At 41.8% G+C, this 26,809-nt stretch overlaps 1 protein-coding gene across 15 annotated transcripts; it reads right to left on the bottom strand.

Moving 5' to 3' along the window:
* Window positions 1–6,381: 6,381 nt before the first annotated feature.
* On the bottom strand, window positions 6,382–11,616 carry LOC144997408 (uncharacterized). 15 transcript variants are annotated; one of them, XR_013659789.1, is made up of 8 exons: window positions 11,538–11,610; window positions 11,324–11,374; window positions 9,818–9,882; window positions 9,308–9,372; window positions 8,894–8,994; window positions 8,496–8,573; window positions 8,043–8,132; window positions 6,382–6,576 (listed from the first exon to the last, which is right to left on the bottom strand). XR_013659789.1 is itself a non-coding variant. In XM_078957313.1 (7 exons), the coding sequence occupies exons 1-6, from the start codon at window positions 11,547–11,549 to the stop codon at window positions 8,077–8,079; spliced, it is 345 nt and encodes a 114-aa protein (XP_078813439.1). In that variant the 5' UTR covers window positions 11,550–11,610; the 3' UTR covers window positions 6,383–6,576; window positions 8,043–8,076. The 15 variants fall into 15 exon arrangements, 6 of the variants coding, with proteins under 6 accessions (XP_078813438.1, XP_078813437.1, XP_078813440.1 ...); XR_013659788.1 differs by having other exon boundaries at window positions 8,894–8,989; XR_013659794.1 differs by lacking the exons at window positions 8,496–8,573; window positions 9,818–9,882 and adding exons at window positions 10,977–11,061; window positions 11,149–11,235 and having other exon boundaries at window positions 6,383–6,576; window positions 8,894–8,989; window positions 11,538–11,616.
* Between the last annotated feature and the right edge of the window lie 15,193 nt (window positions 11,617–26,809).

Genomic DNA, 26,809 nt, shown 5'->3' with positions numbered 1-26,809 from the left:
TTGAGGCATCTGGTGCTCGGCCTTGACCTTTCTACAGGTCAAGCATCTCTCCATAAACCATGCTACATCCCTCTTCATGCAGCGCTACCTATAGTCTAGACGAAGATCCCTGTAAATATTCGTTGCCCCGGGATGGATAGAAAACTTGGATTTGTGTGCCTCTTCCATCAATACCTGGTGCACACCTCCATGATATGGGACCCACACCCTCCAGTGAAGAGTCAACAATCCACGATTGTCATAGTCGAAAGAGGAAACCTGACCCACAATACACTCGCTCTTGTGATGTTCCTCCTTCATGGCCTCCTATTGTGCCTACCAAATCCGCTCCAACAGTGGAGTCACAACCATCATCCTCATACATATATCTTTGATCGGCGCTGCCTTGCTGCTAAGCGCGTCGGCCAAGACATTAGCCTTCCCTAGGTGGTAGAGGATCTCACAATCATAATCCTTTAGCACATCAAGCCACCGATGCTGCCTCATATTCAGATTTGGTTGGTCCGTTTAAAGGGTACAACTAACCCCATAAAGGTAATGACGACGAATCTTGAGGGAAAAAACAATAGCTACCAGCTCCAAATCACGTGTCGGATTATTCGCCTCGTGAGGCTTCAACTGCCTCGAAGCGTAAGCGATAACATGCCGTCTCTGCATCAATACCACGCCCAAATCCAAGATGGACGCATCGCAATATACTACAAAATCATCCATGCCCTCTAGAAGGGCTAAGATTGGCGCCTCGCACAATCTATGTCTCAATGTCTCAAATGCGGCATGATGCTCAGGCCCCCATTGAAAGGCCACGACTTTCCTCGTCAACCGGGCCAGGGGCACGGCTATCTTGGAGAAGTCCTGAATAAATCTCCGATAGTAGCCTGCCAATCCCAGAAAGCTCCGAATCTTAGACCTCGGAACCTCCCACCTCATCACAGCCACCACCTTGGCTGGGTAAACCAAAATCCCGTTCTGGTTGACAAGGTGCCCAAGAAAATGAACCTCGCGTAACCAGAACTAACACTTGGAGAAGTTAGCATACAAGCTCTCCCTCCTCAAAGTATCCAGAACCTCCCGCAAGTGCTCCTCATGCTGCTCCTGCATCTTGGAGTAAACCAAGATGTCATCGATGAAAACTATCACAAACTGATCCAACATCGGTCTGCACATGCGGTTCATGATATCCATGAATGCAGCTGTAGCATTGGTGAGCCTGAAAGGCATCACCACGAATTCACAGTGACCATAACATGTCCGAAACACAGTCTTTTGCACATCCTCCTATCTGACCCTCATCTGATAATAACCTGAACGCAGGTCAATCTTGGAGAACCAAGATGCTCCCTGTAGCTGGTTAAAGAGGTCATCAATCCTCGGGAGTGAGTAACGGTTCTTCACCGTTACCTTATTCAGCTCCCGATAATCTATACACATCCGATGTGACCCATCCTTCTTCTTCACAAATACAATCGGGGCTCCCCATGGTAAACTACTTGGTCTACTGAATCCCTTGTCTAACAGCTCATGCAGCTGTGTAGACAACTCCTACATCTCAGGAGGAGCCAACTGATACGGTGCCTTGACTATCAAGTCCGCACCATGAACTAGGTTGATCCTGAACTCCACCTGCCTCTCTAGAGGTATCCCAGGCAACTCCTTGGGGAATACATCCACGAACTCTCGTACCTCTGGCACATCGCCCACCGTCCCTTTACCCGCCTCCCGGGTATCCATAACATAGGCAACATATCCTGTGCAACCCTACTGGAGGTAGCGCCTAGCTCTCGCTGTTGAACATAATGTTGGTCCCTATTGTGGCCTCTCACCCTGAATCACCAGCTCTCCCCCACTTGGGGTCCTGATCCACATCAACTATTGCGCGCAGTTGATCACCGCCCCATTGAGGCTCAACTAATCCATCCCTATGATAACCTTGTTCCCCCACAAAGGTATGGGAACCAAATCTACCAAGTAGCGCGCTTTGTACAACCTCATAACACAATCTCTGAAAACCTTTGACGCCCGCACTGATCGGTCGTCTGTAATCTCAACCTCTAGGGGGCACTCTACCATGCCCGAAGATTCAGGAAACTGTAACAACCCAAATTCCGGAGCCAAAAAATTCATTTTTAATTAAATAACTTGTAACACAGTTTACCAAAACATTTCCAATTGTCATATCAATTTATAAAAACAAAACAACGTGTCTCAAAACCATATCATCAAAAGTAATAAAATCATAGTACAATCCCAGAAACTCCATGCGGAAACCATGAGTGTGTGTGTGTGTGATGCGCCGCTACACTGTCGGCTCCTTCCCCTTAGGCGAAGAGGTACCTGAAACCAAAACTGAACTGTAAGCACAAAGGTTAGTGAGTTCCCCCATCATACCACATACTAAAACAACATGCATATTGTCGGGGAATTCTGGGGTGCCCGACCTACCCATGTCAAGCCATTTTGGGGTGCTGACCTACCCATGTCAAACCATTATGGGGTGCTGACATACCCATGTCAGACTATTCTGGGGTGCCGACCTACCCTCTGGTCTATCTCAACCAAACACAGGAACTATTTCACCCCCTATCGCTAGCATATAATATCATATCATAATCATGCTATCAGACATATCTAGGGTGTCCGACCTACCCGTTGGTCCTAGCGACCGAATCGGGGACTAGTCCCCTCCTACTAATACTATCACACATAACATAGCGCACTATCATACACGCATATCATGCAATAACAAACCAGACAATTATCTCAACTAGACAACTCCTAGCGGGCCGACCTTGGTGCCTTAGACCCACTTCTACTGCAAAGTAACTCACCTCGATGTTGTGTAGTTTCTGAATTGTCCTCGGTGTGAAATTCAACTCTCCTCGACTCCTCAATCCCTACACGACAACCCTTATAAGTTATCAATTTGAATATGCAACCATGATCGGGGTCAACTCAATACAGTCAAAGTCAACATCCAGTTGACCTGACTCGCCGAGTTGGTCTACCAACTCGTCCAGTCCATACTCCTCTTATCCAAACCAACCTCCGATCCTACTCGTCGAGTCTAGCAAGAACTCAATGGGTTCTCCTACAATCATACCATCGGGACCATCTTCATCCGACTCACCGAGTTCATCCTTAAACTCGTCAAGTTCATCTCTCTCATAAGAATGTGTCCAGTCTATGACTCGCCGAGTTGTATGAACAACTCGTCGAGTCCGTCTTCAAAGATTGGGAGATTGCATTGGACTCACTGAGTTTTCTCAAACACTCGTCGAGTCCCACGATTCCCAAGTCCCTTATAAGCCTAAACAACTAAGGGACCTTCCATCCTATCATCTGATCCATCTACATAAAGGATTTGGTGGTCATTACACCCTGAATCGTTGAGTCCTAAGAACGACTCGTCGAGTCCATCCTTGACCATTAATATACAGTCGATTTAAATGGGTCTTAACATACCAAAACCATAGATTTGGCCTCCTAATGTCCATTTTTCACGTAAAGTTTTAAACTTGGTGTACATGTATGGGGTATTTGGCTCAAAAAGCCATAAAAGATGGTCTACAAGATGCATGGGGTGTTTATGGCAACAAAGTGGGCACCTTTATGCCATAAAGACCCCCAATAGCCCTAGATCTGAAGCACAAACTCACTTCTTATACCAAATCCCGAATACATCCTCACTAGGGCTTAGAAGGATGTAGAAAAGGTCCAAAATCAAGATCCAAGCAATGAATAGACAAAGTTTCAGCTTCATACCTCAAATAAGCTGGAACCGAGCTTAAAACTCTGAATCTTCTTGTTTCCCCTTGATCTCACAAGACTCCTTCTCCTCTTCAACCTTCAGTCACACAAAAATAACACCAAAAGGCTCAAGAACACACAAAAATGGCTAAGGTTTTGAGTTAGGTTGCTCTGGACAATGGGGGCTAGTTGGGGTGTTATAATGTGTTTAAATAGGGTGAAAACCCTCAATTTAGGGTTTCACTCAAGCAACATCTGCTCGCCGAGTCAGTCTCCAGACTCATCGAGTAGATCACTTAAACTTCCTGTGGATCACAACCCTACTCGACGAGTTGGGCCTCCAACTCGTCGAGTCCCAGAGGAATACATAAGAAATACTTGAATTGAATGCATACCATGGATCGGGTGCTACAGAAACATTTTGCTAAGAGCAAGAGAAACAAATGATCAGGTAGCACCCGAATCAAACAACACCTGAACTGGTTCACATGGAACAATCTTGAACAGAACACATAACATAACATAACATATCAAAATCACAGCAACATAATATAAAAGTTAGAGAGAGGAAGCCATACCCGTCACCACATCGGGTGCGGCGGGGCCTCCTCGGTTGTCAAATGAAATGCTTGGCTTCGCACCACTAGAGCCTCAACCTTGACCTGCCGGTCATCCGCAACTCGTGTTGTCGTTGGAGTCGACGCCACCATTAGCGCTGCTGCTGCTGCTGTCAATCTAGGGCAATTGGCCTTTTTATGGACCCTCTGATTACAATGGAAGCAAATCAAGTATGATGTCTAAACTGTGGGGTGGGGCAGTATAATCCATGCCAAAGTGTCCCGTCTTTCCGCACTTTTAGCAGCCTGACGATCCCGCTCTACAAGCTCCCTCATGCGGCCTACCGCATTTCCTACAGCGGCTCTCGCCTGCATGGCCCTTCGACCTAGCGTCAAATCCCTTGGGTTTCTTCAATACTAACTCTGTCTCTGCCTTCCTCTTCCTGAGGTGCTCTAAATCAATCTCTCTCTCCCGTGCCCTGGCAATCATGGACTCCAGGGTTGGGCAAGCTGAACAGTTGACATGCTCCTGGATATCATCCCTCAACATATCATGGTAGTGGGTCTTCCGCATCTCCTCATACCCCGCATACTGAGGTACCAACAAGACCCTCTCCCTGAACTTGGCGGTGATCTCCGCCACTGACTCGATAGTCTGTCTCATATTAAGAAAATCCCTGGCCAGCTGCTGAAGCTCCACATCTGGCACAAACTCAACCCTGAACCTGGTTACAAAGTCTAACCAAGTCGTAGCCTCAATGGTTGGGGCTCCCAGCGAGTTACCGCCTGACTCCCCCCAATCCCTAGCTCTGTCCCTCAAACAAACCGCAACAAAGCGGACCTTTGACCCCCTTAGGCAGAAGCTCATCAACTGTGCAGACTCAATGTCTATGATCCATCTTCTGGCAGCAATGGGGTCCTTCACCCCATAAAAGTCGGGTGCACCAATCCCTCGGAAGTCCTTGAAGGACAGTGTGCGCGTACTTGACAGGCTATATGCCAAATCACTCATGAATATCTCGAGGTGATCCTCCATCAACTCAATAATCCCCTCCTTGATCGACACGAAATGATCGGGGTTGCCTTAAGGATACCTCTCGTGATATCAGACGCGATGAACTCGTGTAGCCTATCATCAACGTACTCGGATCCTACGCCCGAGCCTGACCCTAATCCTGACCCAGATCCTGCTCCATGTCGCGTAATTTCCATACTGAAACAAACACAATGAAGTCAGGGTCATATATACTCTTGAGAGATCACACACTCTCCAAGTTTCCCTATTCTATCTCAGCCTTACTTGATTCAAGTACGGATCCTCTACTTCCAGTAGTACGGGCCCATACTACCTTCCACATCTATCCGTAATTACCTTAAGAACAGCCTTGACTTCACCAAGTCCCTTTCTACTAATACATCTCTCCACGCTAATCTCATCCTAGGCTTAACCTAGGGCACTCTCCGACCTACTCTCCGCCATCAGCTGCACAAGGAGTCCCTACCTTCCTTCCCTAACTAGTTTGTGAATACTATTACATATCCACTTGCTAGTTAGTTAAGGCTAGCTAGGATCCCCACAAAGCAAGCAGCATTCGTGCATTGAGTAACCAAATCAAACATGACCTAATCAGGGTCTCATACTGTTGACTAACAGCCCTAACATACAACTCAATAAGCTCATACAACAAGCATATAAGGCATCCTTCTAGATCCTAAGCCCTAATCTATCATGCAGTTCTCATAATCATATAACAGACATACAAGGCATCTTCCTATATCCTTAGCCCTAATCTAGCATGCGATTCTCATAAACATATAATATAACATAACATAACAAGCATGGGTATCTTAGGGAAAACTTACTTGATCTTGGCTAGTCGCACGCATCACACACCTCGTTCTTTCTCAAAATTCTTTTACTTAGATTTTTGAAAACTATTTTCTTGAAAAAAATCCTTAAAGCCCTCGATTTGAGTCCAGACACCCTCGAAGGTGTGTCCGAATCCCTCAAACCAAGGCTCTGATACCAACTTGTAACATCCCAACTTTCGAGTCCAAAAAATTCGTTTTTAATTAAGTAATTTATAAAAATCGTTTACTAAAAACATTGTCGATATCATATTCATCCATAAACAATCATAATCATGTCTCAAAAACAAACATCGAACAATAATAAAAATCAGAGTACAATCCCAAAACACTCAATGCAGAAATCATGTGTGTGTGATGCATTGCTACGTTGCTGGCTCCTTCCCCTTGGATGAAAAGGTACCTGAAACCAAAACTAAAAACCATAAGCACAAAGCATAGTGAGTTCCCCCATCATACCACATACTATACAATCATACATGCTGTCAGGCAATTCTGGGGTGCCCGAACTACCCATGTCAAGCCATTCTAGGGTGTTGACTACCCGTGTCAAGCCATTATGGGGTGCTAACTACCCATGTCAAGCCATTATGGGGTGCTGACTACCCATGTCAGGCTATTCTAGGGTGACTTCCTACCATCCGGTCTATCTCACCCGGTCACGGGGATTATTTCACCCCTACTACTATCACATAACAATCTATCATAACATGTTGTCAGACATATCTGGGGTGTCCGACCTACCCTTCGGTCCTAACAACCGATCGGGGGACTATTCCCCTCTAAATACCACTATCATATATAACATAGCATACTTGCACATAAAAATATCAAGTAATAGCAAACTAGACAATTATCACAAAGATAATCATCTCAACTTTATCCAACTACTAGTGGGTTGGCCTTGGTGCCTTAGACCCACTTCTACTGGAGGGTAACTCACCTTGTAAACTGTGAGTCGAATCTCATGGAGGAAATCTATAGCAGTTGCTCCAATGACTCCCGACTATCAGAGACACATAACACTCAACGAGAGTCTATAACACTACTCAGGGTAAAATGACCGTTTTACCCTTTGGTCTAATTGGGACATACTTAAGTCCAGATTCTAGCTTATCAAGCCCAACTCTCTTATGGCCCATTAAGGATTCCCTAAGGGCCCACTCATTGTCCAATTTCTGGTTTAGACCTTATTTCCCTAAATGAGCCCAAAATTCCCAAGTCCAATATAATAATCCTTAAGGGCTCAATCTTGGCCCAAAAATGCTTGATACTCAATCTTGTTATTCCTATGTCCAAAATGATACTTCTCAGTGGGCCATGGGGCCGAAAAGTCCAAACCCATCCTCTTAGGGCCCAAAAGCCTAATTTTTCCCAATCTGCATGCGTACGCGCGACGTACCCGGCATGTACGCCCAACGTACGTTGGCCTAGACCAAGACAAGGAGTTTTACCCAGTACGCACAGCGTACCAAGGAGTACTCCCAGCATACTAGCCAGCTTCTTTGGGACTTTATTCATGACTTAATCTGTTATGTCGTTACGTCCAAACTGCAGATCCAGGTCCTTTTAGACCTCCTAAACCATAAAGTCATGAACTTTATGTGCTTGCATGCAAGGTTGGGGTAAAAACATGATTTTGGTCCATTATTCCTACTTTAAGACCATGTAGCCCTTGCATGGTTTTGGCTTAACCACCAAGATCTGATTTTTATGACCCTAGGTACTTCTAAGAGTCTAAAAGGACAACTCTTAAGCTCTGGAACCAACAATACTCAAACACTCCTAACAATGGGGGTCCAAAAAGGACATAAAAAACCCCAAATAAACAAATTTAAGCATACAATAGTCAAGTATGGAGCTTGATACCTCAAAAGAGTCAGATGGTGTCAATCCTCTGGATCTACAAGCTCTTGGTGGATCCTTGCTTCTTCTTCAAGCTCCTTTCTTTCTTTATCACTAAAATAACACATAAACACTCTCAAATGGCTTCTAGAACACAAAGGCACACAAAGGGAGCTAGGGTTTTCGTGGTGGCTGGGTAAGAGTGAAGGGAGGTTGAACCAATAGGGGTTATGTTCTTTATATAGGGAGCAAACTATAATTTTTAGGGTTTAAGGATATGCACACGTATGTTGGGCATACTCCTAGTACGCTAGATGTACGTGCTTGGCCTTCGCTCTTCCTTTCCACGAGTACGCTGGGCGTACATGGCATTGTACACCCCAAATACTCAGCTTCCTCAGCCCACTAGCAAGACCCAAAGGTCAAAGCCCAACCCAAACCACACCACACTTCAATTAGGATGAATAATAATAATACCTGGAAAACCCCGGATGCTACAGTACTTCACTGTTAAGTCTCTTTTCCCATTAAGTGCTTAATACTCTAACCCAAAGGCTAAAAATACAGATTCAAGTCCTCTTCAATGTCTTGATCCATAAAGTCGATCGCTTGGTGGCTTGCAATCCACCAAATGAACCCAACTTGGAAAAATAGCAATAAACTTCCATGGAAATGGCTAGATCTCATGCATGATTACATAAATGCCTTAAAGGTTGAAACGTTACTGCTAAAGGAATGCTTTGAGCTCTAAGGGTGGCAACCCTAAGCTCAAAAACGAGGTTGCGTGAAAAAGATCCATGCTTTAGACCTAAAATGGTCCAAAGCTCCATAATCCTAGATCTAAGCTTCTAAGAGGAAAGTTGGAAGCTTTATACCTCCTTTGAGTGCCAAAAGATGAAATGGTTCCAGATCCTTGAGCTCAAGATACTCAAGTTCTTCTTCTTCTTCAACTCCTCTTCCCTTTTTCCAAGCTTTTCTTCACCAAAAATGAGCTCAAAACGTCAAACACACACAACAATGGAGTATGAGGGCATATTAGGGTTTTCTGAGGTTGAGGGACTGGTAAGGAGGCTAGGGTTTGAGCCATAATGTGGTATTTATATGGCTTAAACCCTAAAAATTAGGGTTTTGAGTCTGCTCACTTACGCTGCACGTACTCCTTGGTATGTTGTGCGTACGTGCATGGGCAGCCCAACTATTTGGCCCATTTTGCTAAGGTCCACTCCATAAGTCCATTTGTCTCATTGTTAGTCCAATAATTAATATTAATTACTTAAATTGAATAATACCTCGAGAGACGGATGTTACAGCGATGCTTCCAATACAAGATTGTGAGGGGTTTATTAGCCAACAACTACATGGATGAATTGGTATTAGGTTTTCGAGGTAACAAGTAACAAAATATCTATTATGTTTATAATTTAACGTATTTTCTTCTCAAAATCCATCAGTCTATTTGTGATAACCTTCAACAACAAGCATTCAAAATCAAAAAAGAAAAACAAAATTATATATGATATGCAAAAAACTAATACATTATATTTTCTCATGTATAAAGTACACATGATTTTTTCATCTATGGATTATATCCAAATTTATGGTAAAATGTATTAATTAGTTTTATTTAAATGATATGATAATTATTATACATTGAGATTATGGTTCTTGTTATTTTTTACGCCCAACGTACGACTTATGGGCAGCCTAACTATTTGGCCATTTTGCTAAGGTCCACTCCATAAGTCCATTTGCCCCTTCGTTAGTCCAATAATTAATATTAATTACTTAAATTATAATACCTTGAGAGACAGATGTTACAGCGACACTTCCAATACAAGATTGTGAGGGGTTTGTTAGCCAACAACTACACAGATGAATTGGTATTAGGTTTTCGAGGTAACAAGTAACAAAATATCTATTCTCTTTATAATTTAACGTATCTTCTTCTCAAAATCCATCAGTCTGTTTATGATAACCTTCAACAGCAAGCATTCAAAACCAAAAAATAAAAACAAAATTATATATGATATGCAAAAAACTAATACATTATATTTTCTCGTGTATAAAGTACACATTATTTTTTCATCTATGGATTATATCCAAATTTATGGTAAAATGTATTAATCAGTTTCATTTAAATGATATGATAATTATTATACATTGAGATTATGTTTCTTGTTATTTTTTGACCTCTTGAAAAGTAAAATAATGTATTTAATAAATAAAAAAAATAATATTTTTTTTTTCATGAATATAATTGTATGATAGGTTTTTAGAATAAAAACCCATACCATCTAGGCATTATCTATCCTTGACGAATTTATTCAAGTCGAAAGTTCAAGAAAAAGAGCAAAAGGCAGAAGGGTCAACCACAAAATAAATAAATAAATAAATAATAACTAGGGAAGAACCCCACGTGCGGGGTTGGATACATCAAAGAAATGGACATTGCTATTTCACCACCAAAGAAAATCCGATTCGCAATTTTACAGCAATATTATTCATCATTTTAAAAATGAGATAGTTATTAGGATATTAAGTCATTAAGAAATGGATAAAAGTTTTTCACAGTGACAATTGTGGTAATCATATACTACTAGGAAGGAAAAGGTGGCGGGATTGGTTTGATAAAGAAAGCAATCAAGGAAGAAAGCGGCTGGGGCATTTTGGTCATAATGATGTTGATCTTGATTTCTTGTTGTTACTATGACCTATCCTGCTGTTAGCCTTGATCTCATAAAATAAAAAGGAACAAATCTAAATGACAGATGGTGTACTTGATGATTCTTGACAATTTTAATTCTTAGTCTTTAACTATAAGATGACAACAATTGTAAGAACCAACCCAAGTCTATACCCCAGAGAAACACTTTTAAAATAGTGGCACTCTTAGAAATAAGAAACCAAATTACTTAGAAACCAAAGGATGCCATTAAGTATTCAGAAAAAAAAAATCACCAGTTAAGGCCATATCTGGAACTACAACGTCACCTAAATGAAGCATGGAAAAGAAGTGTGCAGCAATTCTTGATGGAAATAGAAGCTGCACATACATTATGTTAGATTATTATAGCCACCGGTTTCATAAGATATATATACAAAAGATATATGTTCCCTTCTATGACGTTACCTTGATAGGTGCATCAAATGATTTACTAATGTTGATCATGACTAGTGTAAAAAAACCCATAATATATCATATACAAAAAAGTCCACCCTACATGTTTCAAGCATGACATCATCAAATCCATGGGAAAACCATATAACTCACGAAAAAAAAGATTATTCAGAAAAAATCCACTTACCAACAAAATGGCATCGGTCTCCAAAGACCCAAGTGAAAGCATTTCAACAACCTGAATATTTTAAAAAAGGGTTTTAATTCCATGTTATGATGAGCAAAAGTCACATTATATACTGAAATGAATTAAATAAGCCATCGTCGGAATGCAAGATCTAAGACCCAAAATGTTGTTAGCATGCCATTGTATTTATAAAATGTATAGTAAATTCACCTACAAATTTTGCCATTGATAATCTGAGAAGAAATCGATGAGTAGAAAGTTGAAGAATCAAAAAGTAAACAAATGAAATGAAAGGCAAGAAGTTGAAGTGGTCTAGAAAAAGGAAATATATACTTATCCACTTTGATTCTAGTTGCACATCCACCAAAAGTGTGTGGTCCCAAAATCAGAGTAAAAAATCCAGGATGTAAATCAATTAAAATATAAACCCAAAATTAAAATTTCAAACGTACAAAATATTCTAATTACAAAAGATTGTTGGTGGTGGTGATATGTCTAGTTGTTAGCCCTGTAACCTGGTTTCAATCGGGTATCTATAGACCACAAAAACATTAAAAAAAATTAACCCTAATAATGAAAAAGCCTTAGAATATGAAAGCAAATAATCTAACAAAAAATCATGGATAAACGGAAAATCAACATTAAATTGGTTAAAAATATAGAATAACAAAATAGCAATAAGCAAAGTATTACAAGTATCAAGGCTTTGTTTCATAACAACGACAACACAAATCCAGTAAACTAAACAATGAGTAATAACAGTTGGCATGCATTCTATATTCATTAGGAACTAATAAAATGTCACAAACATAGTAAAATGACTCAAACTGAAGAAGTACACTTCGGCCGAGTACATGTGCTTCTTTCTATATCTCTCATTTACATCACCTATACCAACTCCGGAAGGAAAAGTAAAACATAATCTAATGTTCATACACAGATTAATGATTTAGAAAACAAAACTATTGAGAGATTTAAAATTACCATCATGGATGTTAATGCCTTCGATCTGTTGCTTATGAAGATAGTATTAGGCTATTAGTTCCCAGAATATCTAATTTCTGACCATGGCTGATAACCTCCATCATATAATCTACACTTATGAACTAATGAAATATTAAAAATTAGAAAACAATCGACGACATTAAATATAACGAAACTGGTACAAATTGGAAATTTAGCTTATGTTGAGAAAGATAAAAACGATTAGAAAATGTGATTGTTGGCATATGAAGTGGCTGATGGCAGAAATAATAAAATCACAGTTGATTACTAACCATCTTTAAGAAATCAATGTTAGGACTTCTTGGGCAACAATGGTAGAAGTAGAAGACTATGAAAACAAAAACGTCGAACTGAGCAAATGCATGAATGGCGGCTTCTTTCCAATACCAAGTCTTCTCGTAGGTCCATTACGTCAGGCTCCTCCAAAAACAAAAGAATAGTTCGCTTGCCTCTCTTTAAGTTATAGCATAGAGTAAATCAAACGTTGAATGAAATCCATGGAGCCATAATAATGTGAGTAAGTCGAAGCTTTAAAACACCTGAGTCGCCAATCAAAACCACCTTTAGAAGGTGTGTGAGATCGGAGATGGAAACGACGTCGAATGAGGGCTAAGGAAAACAAAGTGTAGCAGCTTAGTATCAGAGGTGGATTCAATATATATATATATATATATATATATATATATATATATATATATATATATATATATAAAATTAGGGTTAAGGAGAGGTTGATAGAGATGAAGGAGGCGATGTTGAGATGTGAATCTTTTGACCAACAAATGTAGTCATGGTGAATATACTGGAAAGGGAATTGAATAACTCACTCACCTTGCCTTCCATCTCTGATATCTATTCCCTTCCGCTAGGTTTGGAATTGAGAAAAATAAACTCCCAACAATTTAAAGAATCATGTAAAACATCTCCCTCTTTCTGTTAGTCGATGCTAAGATGGGAGTGAAGATCAGAAATCGAATCACTATGCTCAACAAAATGGGATAGGGGAGGTAAGTGAAAGAAATCGGACTGAGATAGACATAAAGAGGAAGGAAGTAGGTGATGTGGTGATGTGGAATGGGAGACGGTGGGGAACATCGACAAAAGTGTCTATGGGCGGTGGGTTTTCTGAGCTGAGGAGGCAAACTTACTGTTCTTGAACCCTTTCTACCTTCTGATTCCATATCCAAACTAGTTTCTTCATTGATTGTGAAAAGAAACCTCGGAGGGCTACATAAATTATGAAGCCTCATGAGTTCAAGATCGATGCTTTCTTCACTGAAACCCTTCAATGGCGGATCTTTTTGTATGGGATCTTGTTGTTTTTCATGATTCTCACTCTCATCAGAAGAATCTAGTCGGTCAACCATCACCTATGTTGAGAAAGGGTGATTCCGCACTTGTAGAAGAGAGCGAAGCGAGCTAAAGTAGAAAAAAATGGAACAATCCGGAAGACAAAGACGACTGTAGAAGAGACAGTGGAAAAAGGAACGATGGGAAGAGAAGAAATAGATAAGTGGCAGGTGAGTCGGTATCGGTGACACTAATCCTATTCTTACATGGTCATAGTAAAGGTGGAGCACGTTGCTCATCAAAACACATGGACTTAAAGGAGAATATTGGATTTGATGCCAATAGAAAAGCAGCAGAAAATTGTAACATCCGGATTTTCAAGTATTAAATTTTAAGTATTTATTTTGAGTTATATGGAGTGACTCGACGAGTTGGTGCCTCAACTCATCGAGTAGAGTCGCGATTGATGACATGGATAAATGAATGGACTTGATGAGTCTGTGAGCCAACTCACCGAGTCAGTGCTATTGAAGGAAACCCTAATTTCTCTGACTTGTGGCCTATTTAAAGGCCCTCATGGCCTCCCTTTTCAGCCACCTTCCCCAGAGAGAAACCCTAACCTGCTCTTTTTCGTTGTATAGAGAGAGAGAGGGGGATAGAGAGAGAAAGTGACAGAGAGAGAGAGAGAGACCATCGTGAGCATTCTTGAGCTTTTGGAGGAAATATTGGAAGAGTTTGGTGGATCTAATCAATAGAAGGCTAAGGATCTTGCATTCTTCTGTCATTAGCTGCTATTCAGAGGTAAAAAACTCTCATCTTGACCTCTTGTTCATTAGATCTCATTTTTGGGAAGCTTTTAGGGTTTTCTCTCAACATATTGTGTTCTTAAGCTATTTGGGCAAGGTTTGAGGTTACAACCTCAGATCTGCACTAGAGAGGGCCTTGAGGGTCCAAAGTTTTGAACTTTATTGAGTTAGAGGTAGGTCCCCATGCATTTGACCTTTCTTGGAGCTTGTGATGGCATTATGAAGCATTTATGCCATGCATGGTCATCAAAATCAAACCTTTATGTGACTTTTAGGTATTAGGAGGCTAGATCTAGAGGTCGGAGTTGCAGATCTGACCTTAGACGTCCATATGAGACACTCCGATGAGTCAACTCGTCGAGTCAATGAGATGAATCAACGAGTCGGATCGTGTTGCCCCAGCGATTTGTGACCCCGTGATAACCCGTCGAGTTAGGGGTTAACTCGACGAGCTATGTGAGACCCTTGAAATAATTTAGAGGATACAAGTGGACTCGGCGAGTCACCCAAGTGCACTCGGCAAGTCGGGTCAACCTTGGTTGTTGAGTCATATTGACTTCTGTTGACTTGAGAATAGGTCAATTAGCAACATTTAGACCATCGAGGGGTAAAATGGTCTTTTAACCATCCAAGGGAATAGAAAGAGAAAAGAGGAATTTAGGTGTAAATGAGGAAAAAAGGGATATTGATTGAAATGGTTGTCTAATGTGTTAGGCGGAGGCTAGTTCGGGATTCTTGAGTGCGTGTCTATTCCCATTAGCTGCGAGGTGAGTCTTCTCACTATACATACCTAGAGTGGTAATCAGAGTTGTGTGACAGAGTATCTTATATGTTATTTGTGTACTGTGATATGTTGTATTATTTCTATGTGATTTATGTTATGGATTATTTAGAGTTTACAGAGTTAGGACAGGAAGGTACAGAACCGAAGGGTCCATTAATGTTGTGGGACTGGAAGGTCCCACCGATACACATTGACCGAAGGGTCTTACAGAGTTATAGCCTCGGGTGGCTAATATGTTTTATGTGGTATTTTGGGTAACTCACTAAGCTTCGTGCTTACCGTGTTATGTGTTATGTGTTTTAGGTACCTCAGAGGATCGCGGGAAGGCACCGGCATGATTGTACACATCTGTTCAAGATGACATGGAGGATTCTGGGATTTGACTTTTGATTGAGATTTTATGTTAACATTGAGACACCTACGATTTTCTTGAAATATAATATATTAATTTTGTGTAATTATAAAATGAAATTTTTGTTTCAAAATTTACGTCGTTAGATGTTGATATCAGAGCTTTAGTTTGAGGGATTCGGATACTCCTTCGGGTATGTCTGGACTGAGATTGAGGATTTGAGAAAAGTTTTCAAAAGAGAAACGATTTTTCTAAAAAAAATGAGTAAGAGATTTTAAGAGAAAGAGGAAAAGCGTAGTGTGCACAATCCGCCAATACCCAAACGACGATTTCCTTAAATACCCTTACTTATGTGATATGAGACGATATGATATATGTTATGTATGCTAAGTATTTCATAATTTAGAACTAGAGTGGCCTGATTTGTGATGCCTTAGCCTAGGGATTTTGTATCTGTGGTTTGCTTGAGTGCGAGTATGTAGCAGAGGTGAGTGCATGATAGCTTCTATGTGGGTAGTCGATGTTTGGCGAGATATAGAGTACATGTGAACTAGAACCCTAGGAGGGAGACTTCGGATGATCACAGATACGGTGTGGAAGGTAGTATTGGGCCCGTACTACTGGAAACACCGAGTCAGTGATCAGTCCAAGTAAGAATCCTTAGGGTGCTAAGGAACAAGTAGGCCGAGTGATTGAGTGTGAGTATTCTCGGTTAAGTCTCTGATTATTTTGTGTTGTGTTTCAGAGACATCATTATGGGTATGCACCACAACCCAAGGAGTAGCAATGCTAGTGATGACGAGATTCACCGGATGATTCATGATGAGGTGGCCGCAACTATCCAAGAGGTCATCCTGGAGATGTTTCGGTCTATCAATACCACCTTGATTGAGACATTTGATGAGCGTTATGCTACGGTTACCGAGGTGGCTGCTGCTATAGTCCCCGTAGCTGTCGCTGCTACCAGGCCTCAGGCAGGTGACTCATTGTTGTACAGTGAGTTCAACAACATGAAGCTACCGGAATTTGACGGGAATCAGGGCCCAATTGTCACGATGAGATGGATTTCCGACATCGAGGAGTGTTTCTACACTTGCTCCTATACGGAACATTTGAGAGTACAGTTCGTGCTGAACCAGCTTCGCTTATGGGCGAAGGATTGGTGGAAGTTTGTGACAACCAGCTTCACTTCTGCAGAGCTCACTGTAGTGTCTTGGGAGAGGTTCAATTCTATGTTTTGAGATGAGTATGTTCCCCAGGTGGAGAGGGAACGGTTGGCCTAGTAGTTTCTGTCCCTCAAGCAGAGGACAAAGTCAATGACAGTGATTATGAGGATATTCCATGAGAGGGCGATGTTCTGCCCTAAGCACGTATCTACCAAGCAGGCGCGTATGAGTCGGTATTTGAGAATTCTGAGGAGAGATATCCACGAGTTCGTGGCGAACTCGACATAGAGGTCATTTGCTGAGCTCTAGGAAAATGCCCGAAAGAGGGAGATCGAGCTGGAGACTCAGGCCAGGGAGGAGGTTGAGTCTCATGGGAGGGATCGGCGACCGGTACAGTCTCAGCCGGCAGACAAGAGGGCAAAGCCCGCTGATTCGAGGTCTGGGAACCAGAAGAGCCGCACTTTTGGGAAGTGCGTCAAGGGTCATGATAGGATATGTCAAGTGAGGTCTTGCTACAAGTGTGGCAAGGAGGGGCACATGGCTAAGGATTGCCCTATGGGATCTGTAGTTTGTTTCTACTATAACCAGACCGGCCACCAGAAGGCTGAGTTTATCCAGCTGCTTCATGGATCTACAACTGCTACTGTGAGAGCTACCGAGAGTTAGCTCGTGAAGGTCGAGGCGTCGAAGGTTCGTGGGAGAACCTTCCAGCTGACAACGTAGGAGGTCCACGCAACACCTGATGTCGTGGCTGATATGTTTTCCTTTGGTTATTCTTTTCTGAATTATTTGTGCTTGTATTGTGTTATGCGTAGATACTTTTCTTGTGAGTTCTATACGTGACATAGTGTTATTTGACTCGGGTGCGAGTTGATCCTTTGTATCATTAGCATTTAGTCGCCACATCAGTATCCGACATGAGTTGTTGAGTCAACCTCTGAGAGTTTTTATAGTCGATGAGCATGCGGTGTTTGCCACTGATGTGATCCCGAGATGTGTGCTTGAGATTTTTGGTGTTGAATTTCCGAAAGATTTGGTGTCGATTGCCATGGGGGACGTCTGTGTCATTGTGGGCATGGACTGGTTGAGTTGGCTCGGAGCTGTGATCAACTGCGAGCATCAGTTGGTGACCATACAGGACCCCAGTGGGGAGTGCTTACAGTATATGGCGAGGGTACCCGACCTGGATCAACTTTCTGCTTTGTTGTCCGAGAAAGGCAGAGTCTTCAGCAGGGTTACAGGGGTTTTGTAGCGTATGTGGTGGATACATGAGTTGCTGCCGAGAGATCGAGTTCTATCGCCGAGGTCCCAATAGTGAGGGAATTCTCGGATTTTTTTCCTGAAGAGTTACCGGGTGTCCCTCCCGAGAGGCAGGTGGAGTTTCGGATTGATTTGGCTCCGGGAGCGGCACCTATTGCCAAGGCACCTTATTGCCTTGCGTCGCTAGAGATGCAGGAGTTATCCTAGCAGCTTCGGGAACTGTTGGGGAAGGGATTTATCCGACCGAGTAGCTCGCCTTGGGGAGCACCTATCCTTTTTTCAAGAAAAATGATGGTTCATGCCAGATGTGCATTGAAAACTGGGATTTGAACAAGATGACGGTCAAACTATTACCCACTTCCTAGGATTGACGATCTGTTCGATCAGTTGCAGGGCGTATCTTGGTTTTCCAAGATCGATTTGAGTTCTGGGTATCACCAAATGAGAGTTCGTGAAGAGGATATCTAGAAGATGGCCTTTAGGACTCATTATGATCATTACGAGTTCGTGGTGATGCCTTTTGCACTCACCAATGCACCGGCAGTGTTCATGGATCTCATAAATCGGGTGTGCAGGTCTATGCTGGATCGATCACTGATCATGTTCATCGATGATATTCTGGTGTACTCGAGATCCATAGAGTAGCATGAGGAGCACTTAAGAGAAATTCTTGGAGTATTAAGATCAGAGAGGCTTTATGCCAAATTCTCCAAGTGTGATTCTGGTTACGGGAGGTCTAGTTCCTCGGACACCTCATTAACCAGAATGAGATTTTGGTCGATCCGGCCAAGATCGAGGTTGTTATGAGATGGGAGGTGCCGAGATCCCCTACTGAGATAAGGATTTTTCTGGGTTTGGCCGGCTACTATCAGAGATTTATCAAAGATTTATCCCAGATTGTTGTTCCCCTCACCAGGTTGACTCAGAAGGGCGTTACTTTTTCTTGGGGTCTCAAGTAGCAGACCTCATTTGATACTCTTCGCCAGAAGTAGTGCAAACCCCCGGTGTTAGCTCTTTCCGAGGAGATGGAGGACTTTGTGGTATATTGTGATACGTCTATATCTGGGTTGGGACGGTGCTAATGCAGAGAGGGCATGTGATAGCATACGCATCAAGGTAATTAAAGCCCCATGAGATGAGATATCCCACCCATGATCTAGAGCTAGGGTCGGTGGTGTTCACCCTCAAAATCTGGCGCCACTACTTGTACGGGGTTCGGTGTACCATATACATGGACCACAAGAGTCTGAAGTATCTCATGGATCAGCCCAACATGAATATGCGCCACAGGAGGTGGCTAGATGTGGTGAAAGACTATGACTGTGAGATTCTATATCATCCGAGCAAGGCTAACGTGGTAGATGACGCCCTGAGCCGCAGATCAGAGTGTACCCCGATTTGAGATGTGTGTATGAGAATGCCAGTGATGACTCCAGTCTTGGATACCATTTGAGAGGCCTAGACGGACGCTATGAAATTGGAGAACCGCAAGAGGGAACGGGTGGTTGGATATGTGTCCGATTTTGTGACGGACAACCGATGACTTATGACTTTTCGAGGATGAATTTGGGTGCCCTATACAGGCGGATCTCGTTGTATACTGATGGAGGAGGCACATAGATCGAGGTTCTCGATCCATCCCGGGGCTACTAAGATGTATTTGAACCTGAAGAGAGATTACCGGTGGCCCTGTATGAAGAGGGATGTTGCTTGGATAGTTGAGAGGTGCTTGACCTGCCATCGGGTCAAGGCAGAGAACCAACATCCTCATGGCCTATTGCAACCCCTAGAGATTCCCCAGTGGAAGTGGGAACAAATCTCTATGGATTTTATCACCAAGTTACCGAGGACTCGCGTGCAGTTGACGCGATTTAGGTGATTGTGGACCGATTGACGAAGAGTGCTCACTTCCTTGATATTAGTGAGAGCTCTTCTGTAGAGAAATTGGCCGATATTTATGTGATAGAGGTGGTATCTCGACATGGAGTGCCGATCTCGATTATGTCGGATCGAGACGAGCATTTTACTTCCAGGTTTCGGAAGAAATTTCACGAGGAGTTGGGCACGCGCTCACATTTCAGCACTTCGTACCACTCACAGACAGATGGATAGAGCGAGCAGATGATTCAGACACTTGAGGACATGTTATGTGCATGTGTCATGGACTTCGGAGGAAGTTGGGACACCTACATACCATTGGCTGAGTTGGGCATGCGCTCACATTTCAGCACTTCGTACCACTCACAGACAGATGGATAGAGCGAGCAGATGATTCAGACACTTGAGGACATGTTATGTGCATGTGTCATGGACTTCGGAGGAAGTTGGGACACCTACATACCATTGGCTGAGTTCTCTTACAACAACAGCTATCATACGAGTATTAGTATGCCTCCTTTTGAGCTCCTGTATGGGAGGAGGTGTCGGACTCCCATTTGTTGGGGAGAAGTGGGGAACAGGATGATGGGAAGCACATAGATAGTGTTGAAGATGACCGAGCAGATTCAACAGGTCAGAAAGAGGTTACTGACAACCCATAATCGCCAAACGAGTTATGTGGATAGGCGGCGATCCAAGCTAGAGTTTCAAGTTGGAGATTTTTTACTCCTCAAGGTATCCCCATGGAAAAGGGGTGATCCGGTTCAGGAAGCGAGGCAAGCTAGGGCCCTTATACATCGGTCCTTTTAGAGTAACCGCCAGAATGCGTAGGGTAGCATACCAGTTGGAGCTTCCTGCAGAGTTAAGTCAGATCCATAATACCTTCCATGGGTCCCAGCTGAGGAAATGTGTAGCCGATGAGACGACAGTAGTACCGCTAGAGGACATTCAGGTGGATGCGAGCATGAATTACATTGAGAGGACGATCACGATTTTAGACCGAAACGTGAAGGTTCTAAGGAACAAAGAAGTGTGCCTGGTTCAGGTCCAGTGGCAACTTCGGAGGGGATCCGATTTGACTTGGGATCCGGAGTCGGAGATGTGGGAGCAGCATCCTGAACTATTTGAGAGTCAGGACTTCGAGGGCGAAGTTTGATTCTAGTGGAGTAGAATTGTAACATCCGGATTTCTAGGTATTATATTTTAAGTATTTATTTTAAGATATGTGGAGTGACTCGACGAGTTGGTGGCTCAAATCATCGAGTAGAGTCGCGATTAGTGACGTGGATAAATGAATGGACTTGGTGAGTCCGTGAGCCGACTCGCCGAGTCAACGCTATTGAAGGAAACTTTCATTTCGCGGACTTGTGGCCTATATAAAGGCCCTTATGGCCTCCCTTTTCGGCCACCTTCCCCAGAGAGAAACCCTAACCTGCTCCTTTTCGTTGTAGATTGTGACAACCCGAAATTTTCATTCGTACAAACTCTAAAGTCAATTAATTCAATTAAAAGTCAATTACCTTTCTAATAATTGTTAGCCAATTTAAAAGTCTGTTTGACTATTTTTAATAATTATTCTCAAAACGAACGGGTATAAAGGAATTAAATTCTAGGACATCGGGGTAACAATGGAACAATCAACGCCTTGGATTAGTGTTCACTGCCAAACTAAGTGAGTTTGGGCCGTGAACTCCCTTAGGTCCAAAAACTCATTGGCTTAAGAGGGATTTTACTCCCCAAACTCTCCATTTCCAACTTCCACCCTCAAGTTTACTCCCCATTCTCTCTCAATTATCATCCCGTCTTTCACCCGATATCCCAAAAATGTAAGTGTTTCTCAATTTGATTTTTTGTTATAACATAACACCTAGTGTTTATACATCATTTCATCCATTCATTTTTGTGTTTTACTTAAATCTTCAAAACACCAAGAACACATTAGTGTTCTTGGACCTTAAACACCAAATCATGCTTCTATCTTGTAAGTAAACTTGCCCTAGATTCTTGTGTTCTTAATATGAACTTGATAACACTTGAAAATCATCAAATAACACAAGAACAAAGAATTTTATGGCCAAGGATGTTCTTGGGCCGTAAACCCCTTTTAAAGTGGTAAAATGGACATTAGTCCCTTCCTAAGCCTTGGATGCCAATATTAAACCTTCCTAGAAGTGTTTAAGACCTTAAACAACAATCAAAACATGTCCCTAAGAGAGTTTACAGCCATGAACACATAAGAATATGTTCATTTGGCCGTAAACTCATCAAGGTGATCTTATTATGCCCCTAATGCTTTCCTAAGGCTTGGACTTGATCATTTGATTCCCAATCATGACTTGTAAGAGCTCAAAACACAATTTGGCACTTAGTACCGTGAGTTTATAGCCATAAACTCATGGGGAAATGGTCATGGGCCGTAAACTCCATAAAGGGGTGGTTCATGGGCCATAAACTCCAATGACATGCCATACAACCCTTAGATGCAACCTTGTGGTACCTATAGCACTTGAATCAAAGTGTTTCCATGACCTAGGGTGTTAACTTGATTAATTAGTTATTAATTGACTAATTAGATACATATATGCTTATTATATGATAACTAGGACCATTGTGTGTGTTTAAGTCCTCACTTGACACCTAGCACCTTATCCGACACTTCCGAACAAACCACTCACTACAGGTGAGTTCATACCCCTTAATTAACCTTTGAAATGCTTTGAAATGTTTTAAATACTTTATGGGGGGATTAAAAGTTGAACCATGATCACATGTGATTAATAACTAACATGCAAATGGATTTTTCATGCTTTAAACTGTTTTACCAAACAAATGACTCCAAATTGTTTATCAAACCATTTTACATGTCAAACTCTTTATCAATTTCACTTTTGTATACTAAACCTTTCCTTTACATTTTTTAAGCTTATATATTGTTAAAACCATATCTATTACATATATAGTTATATAAATAAGGTTTGAAGGACTTAGGAGAGATAACCCACTTTACTTCCTGTCCTTGTTTGGTTGTGGTCTTAAAGTACCCGGTTGTTTGTCCGAGTGTCGTTGAATCCTTACTTATATATTATGTATATATGTATAGATATAAAGATTTTTATCTCAGTTTAGTACATTCAATCATTCAACAAGTTTACTAATAAAATATAATAGGTATAGTTTAGAGTTATACTACTTACTACTTCTAGTTCAATGAAGCATACAAGAGTCAGTTCATTCATGAGTTATTACTTACTACTATGAGAACATATACAACTATACTAGAATGAGAACATATACAACTATACTAGAATGAGATCATATACAATGATACTATGATGAGTAACAATACATTACATATACAAGAATACGTTAACATAAATGTGATCCACTGTATCAGAGCATGCCTTCATTATCATGGCCCGAGTTGTAGCCAGAATCTCCTAGAGGGAGAGTGTGAGTTTGTGTATAGATCTATACTGGATTGACTATCCTACACCTTGCTGCTAGCTACAGTCGGACCTGCAGGTCTGCGGGTGCCAAACGTCATACCTTTTTACGACTTACAATGTCGTGTTTTCCGTCGATAGTATGGTACAATTAATCACATAATACCTTGATATAAATCCGGTTTAAGGCAGTTAGTACAGCAGTAGTTCCTATAAAACAACACTACAGTACTACATTAATTTACCCATTCCATTTATTTAGTGATCATTTCACTTAAACATTAATGTACAAACTATATTTTGATAATTATAGTTACACTTGGGAAAATTACACACTTTTACAAGAAACAAACATACACAATAGTCGTGCCTTGGTAGAAGGCTACTTTTAGTAGAAAATGTAGGATTTTCTAGTAGTTACAAACTTTTACAAACATTCACATACTTTTACTACAAACGTTTACAAACTCGTACTTCAAACACTATTTCAAACATTTTGATACAAACTCAGACACTAAATACTTATGAACTCACCAGCTTTAGTGCTGATAAACTCTTTTAAAATAACTTGTATTCTCAGGTCATCAGTAGACAGGTACCGATGCCAACTTTTGAGAAGACGGAGCGCATTCAAGACTCCTCTTATATTTTGATTCATATTTTGGTGTCTTATATACTACAGAACATACTTGTATTAAAATTATATATTTAATGCAATGGATGATGTTTTTTACTTGTTTACTATTATATTGTGTTGTGATACTGTACATGACGTCCTCCGCCCCAGAACGTTTCCGTCGTTCTCGGTTTTGGGGTGTGACAGATTGGTATCAGAGCATTGTTTATAGTGAATTGAGTATATCAACCCATAAAAGATAAACTAACTATAAACCCAATGGGATTAAAACACTCTGACCAAGAGTCTATACTTTTAAATAATAAAATATTTAAGTAAGTATACAAGTTTGCATTCATACTAAAATTAGTGTCACAATGACAAATACAAAAGTATTACGATTGTTAAATATCACAAGTAAGCTCGGAGATGTATGGTCAGTCTTGGGAGTGGCATAATCTGATCAACTATGCTGATCTGAGGAGTGATTAGCATATACCCTAGAATGGTTGTGATATGGCAGCAAGTCTAAAAAATTACCAACACTAGTACAATGAAACCACTAGAACAGATCATAAGTTTAAAATACTATAGGATTATTTTGTGTTACTATAATCACTTATCTGAGAACTAAAAAGGTCTCTATCAAGTAGGTCAATAGTTGTTAATTGCATACTCTAAGGTTATATGGGATTCAGGTGTTATAGACTCAGAATCTGTGATCTTTGCTTCACTTCATGTCCTCATTTGGTTGTGGATTTGGAGTTAGGACCACTTATTCGAAGGACTATCCTACTTCGATTTCGTATAACTGGTATACACTACACAAGTATTGACATAACTGATAAAGATCATCTTATAATTATCTTAGGTAGTGTGTCTATTTATATAAGATTCTTATGCTCCCTTTCTCGCGTAGATATCATGGATGGATTCCATCATCATGGCGTCCCGTACTTTCCACCCCACGACAATGCTGGATGGCTTGAAGCAGAGTCTGATGATGAGCATCAAATCCCTTTGGATGATCATCACGCAGATGGCTTCTCCAATGGATCTGACTCCGAGCCCAAAGTCAACAACCTACCTCAAGAAGGTCAAGCCCCAATTAACAACCCCCGACCAGCGCTTCAGGGTCCCACACCCGTGTGGGAAACAAACTTGAACCGCTGGAGCGACGAGCAAGGTCAACCCTTACCCTACAATGGGGACCGAAGCTTCTACAACATAAGCGAGGGTCGCTCGGCTGACTGAGCCCTACCTATCATGGCCCGAAGGATTGCTCGGAATGTTGAGCAAGGTTGAGCAGCCATCGGCCGAGTAGTGGAGATTGATGCCAACACTGGTGTCAACACCGTCCGCATTTGCCATCTCAAAGAGGCGATGGAAAGGACCAGAAGGACTAATGAGACTCTGCAGCAATAGCTAGCTGCCTCACGAGCTGAAGTCATAGAACTTCGAGTTCACTAGAGGGCTCATGAACGACACCTCCAAGAAGTGGTTTGTCAGATGAAAGACCTTAGGGTTCGCCCGAGGAACTCCCATCGCCGTTAAAAGATGCCTAGCACATCTTTTCTTTTGTTAAGGAATAGCCTTTCGTATCTATGCTCTATGAAGCAGTTATTTGTAAAATATTCCTATCTTTCAGTACACTTTGTAGCCTACTAAGTTGTCAGACATTTTCCTTCATATGGTTTGATGTAAGACCTATTGTTAGGTTGTTTTTCCCGAACTCGTTTACATCAGTAATACCAGTAATATTGGCAGTTATCTAATCTATTGGAAAAATTTGTACTCTTGTGTTTCCTACTCTTCTACTATACTGCTATTTCAAAACACACACTCATTCAACTGTTGGACTATGGCGATTTTGCCCATCGAACACTCTCATTATGCTCACAATCGATTCTAACCACCATGTACATCCTTCTTTAAACTTATAGTTGAAAGATGCCTCCTCGCAAATCAACAAGGCATAATCCTCCACCACCACCTCCTTCGGCAATCGATACTACAGCTCTAAATACTGCAGTAGCTGCAGCAGTGGCAACTGCCATGGCTCAATATCACTCCACTGATGCTAGGAGAGGTGGAACCCCTGTTAACTCTACTCAAGGTGAACTCCTTGTGCGCTCGAGAGAGTTATCCTAAAAGGACTTCACAAACTGCAAGCCAAAGTCCTTCACTGGGACTGGCGGAGTCATTGCCCTCTTGCAATGGTTCGAGAAGACGGAGTCGGTCTTCGAAATTTGTTCCTGCCCTGTCGCGAGCAAAGTTAAGTTTGTTGCGTGCACCTTCGAAGGGAAATCCCTAACATGGTGGAATGGCCATGTCAAGTCACTAACTCTCGTAGTGGCCAACGACATGGGCTGGGAAACTATGAAAGACCTCATGATTGAGGAGTACTCCCCGATGGGGGAGATCCAGAAGTTAGAACAGGAGCTGTGGAGCCTAATCATGAGGGGATCCAACATAGTCGCGTATATCGCCAGGTTCAGTGAACTGGTGGCCCTCTGTCCCAACATGGTTCCCACCGAGGGGAAAAAGATTGAGAGGTACATTTGGGGGCTGGTGCCTCCGTATTAGGGAAACGTCTTAGCTTCACACCCTGCTACCTTTGATAGTGCCAAACGATTGGCACAATGACTCGTCGATCATGGATTCCAATCCCCATCATCAACAACGACCCTGGCCATCTCAGAACCCTCCAAACCCGCTGACAATAAGCGAAAGTTCTGGGATGACAAGAAGAAACAACGAGCTGCTAAAAAGCATAGAGTCGTGGCGGTTCATGCTACGATCGAACCTACCGTTGCTACTCTAATAAGGCAGTATGCTGGAAGTTTGCCAAAGTGCAACAAATGTAACTTCCACCACAACGGTCCC

The sequence above is a fragment of the Lactuca saligna genome, chromosome 5 (assembly GCF_052625555.1).
Source record: "Lactuca saligna cultivar CGN05327 chromosome 5, ASM5262555v1, whole genome shotgun sequence".
In the NCBI taxonomy this organism is placed as follows: Eukaryota; Viridiplantae; Streptophyta; class Magnoliopsida; order Asterales; family Asteraceae; genus Lactuca; species Lactuca saligna.
This window is presented reverse-complemented; position numbering and strand designations above follow the sequence as displayed.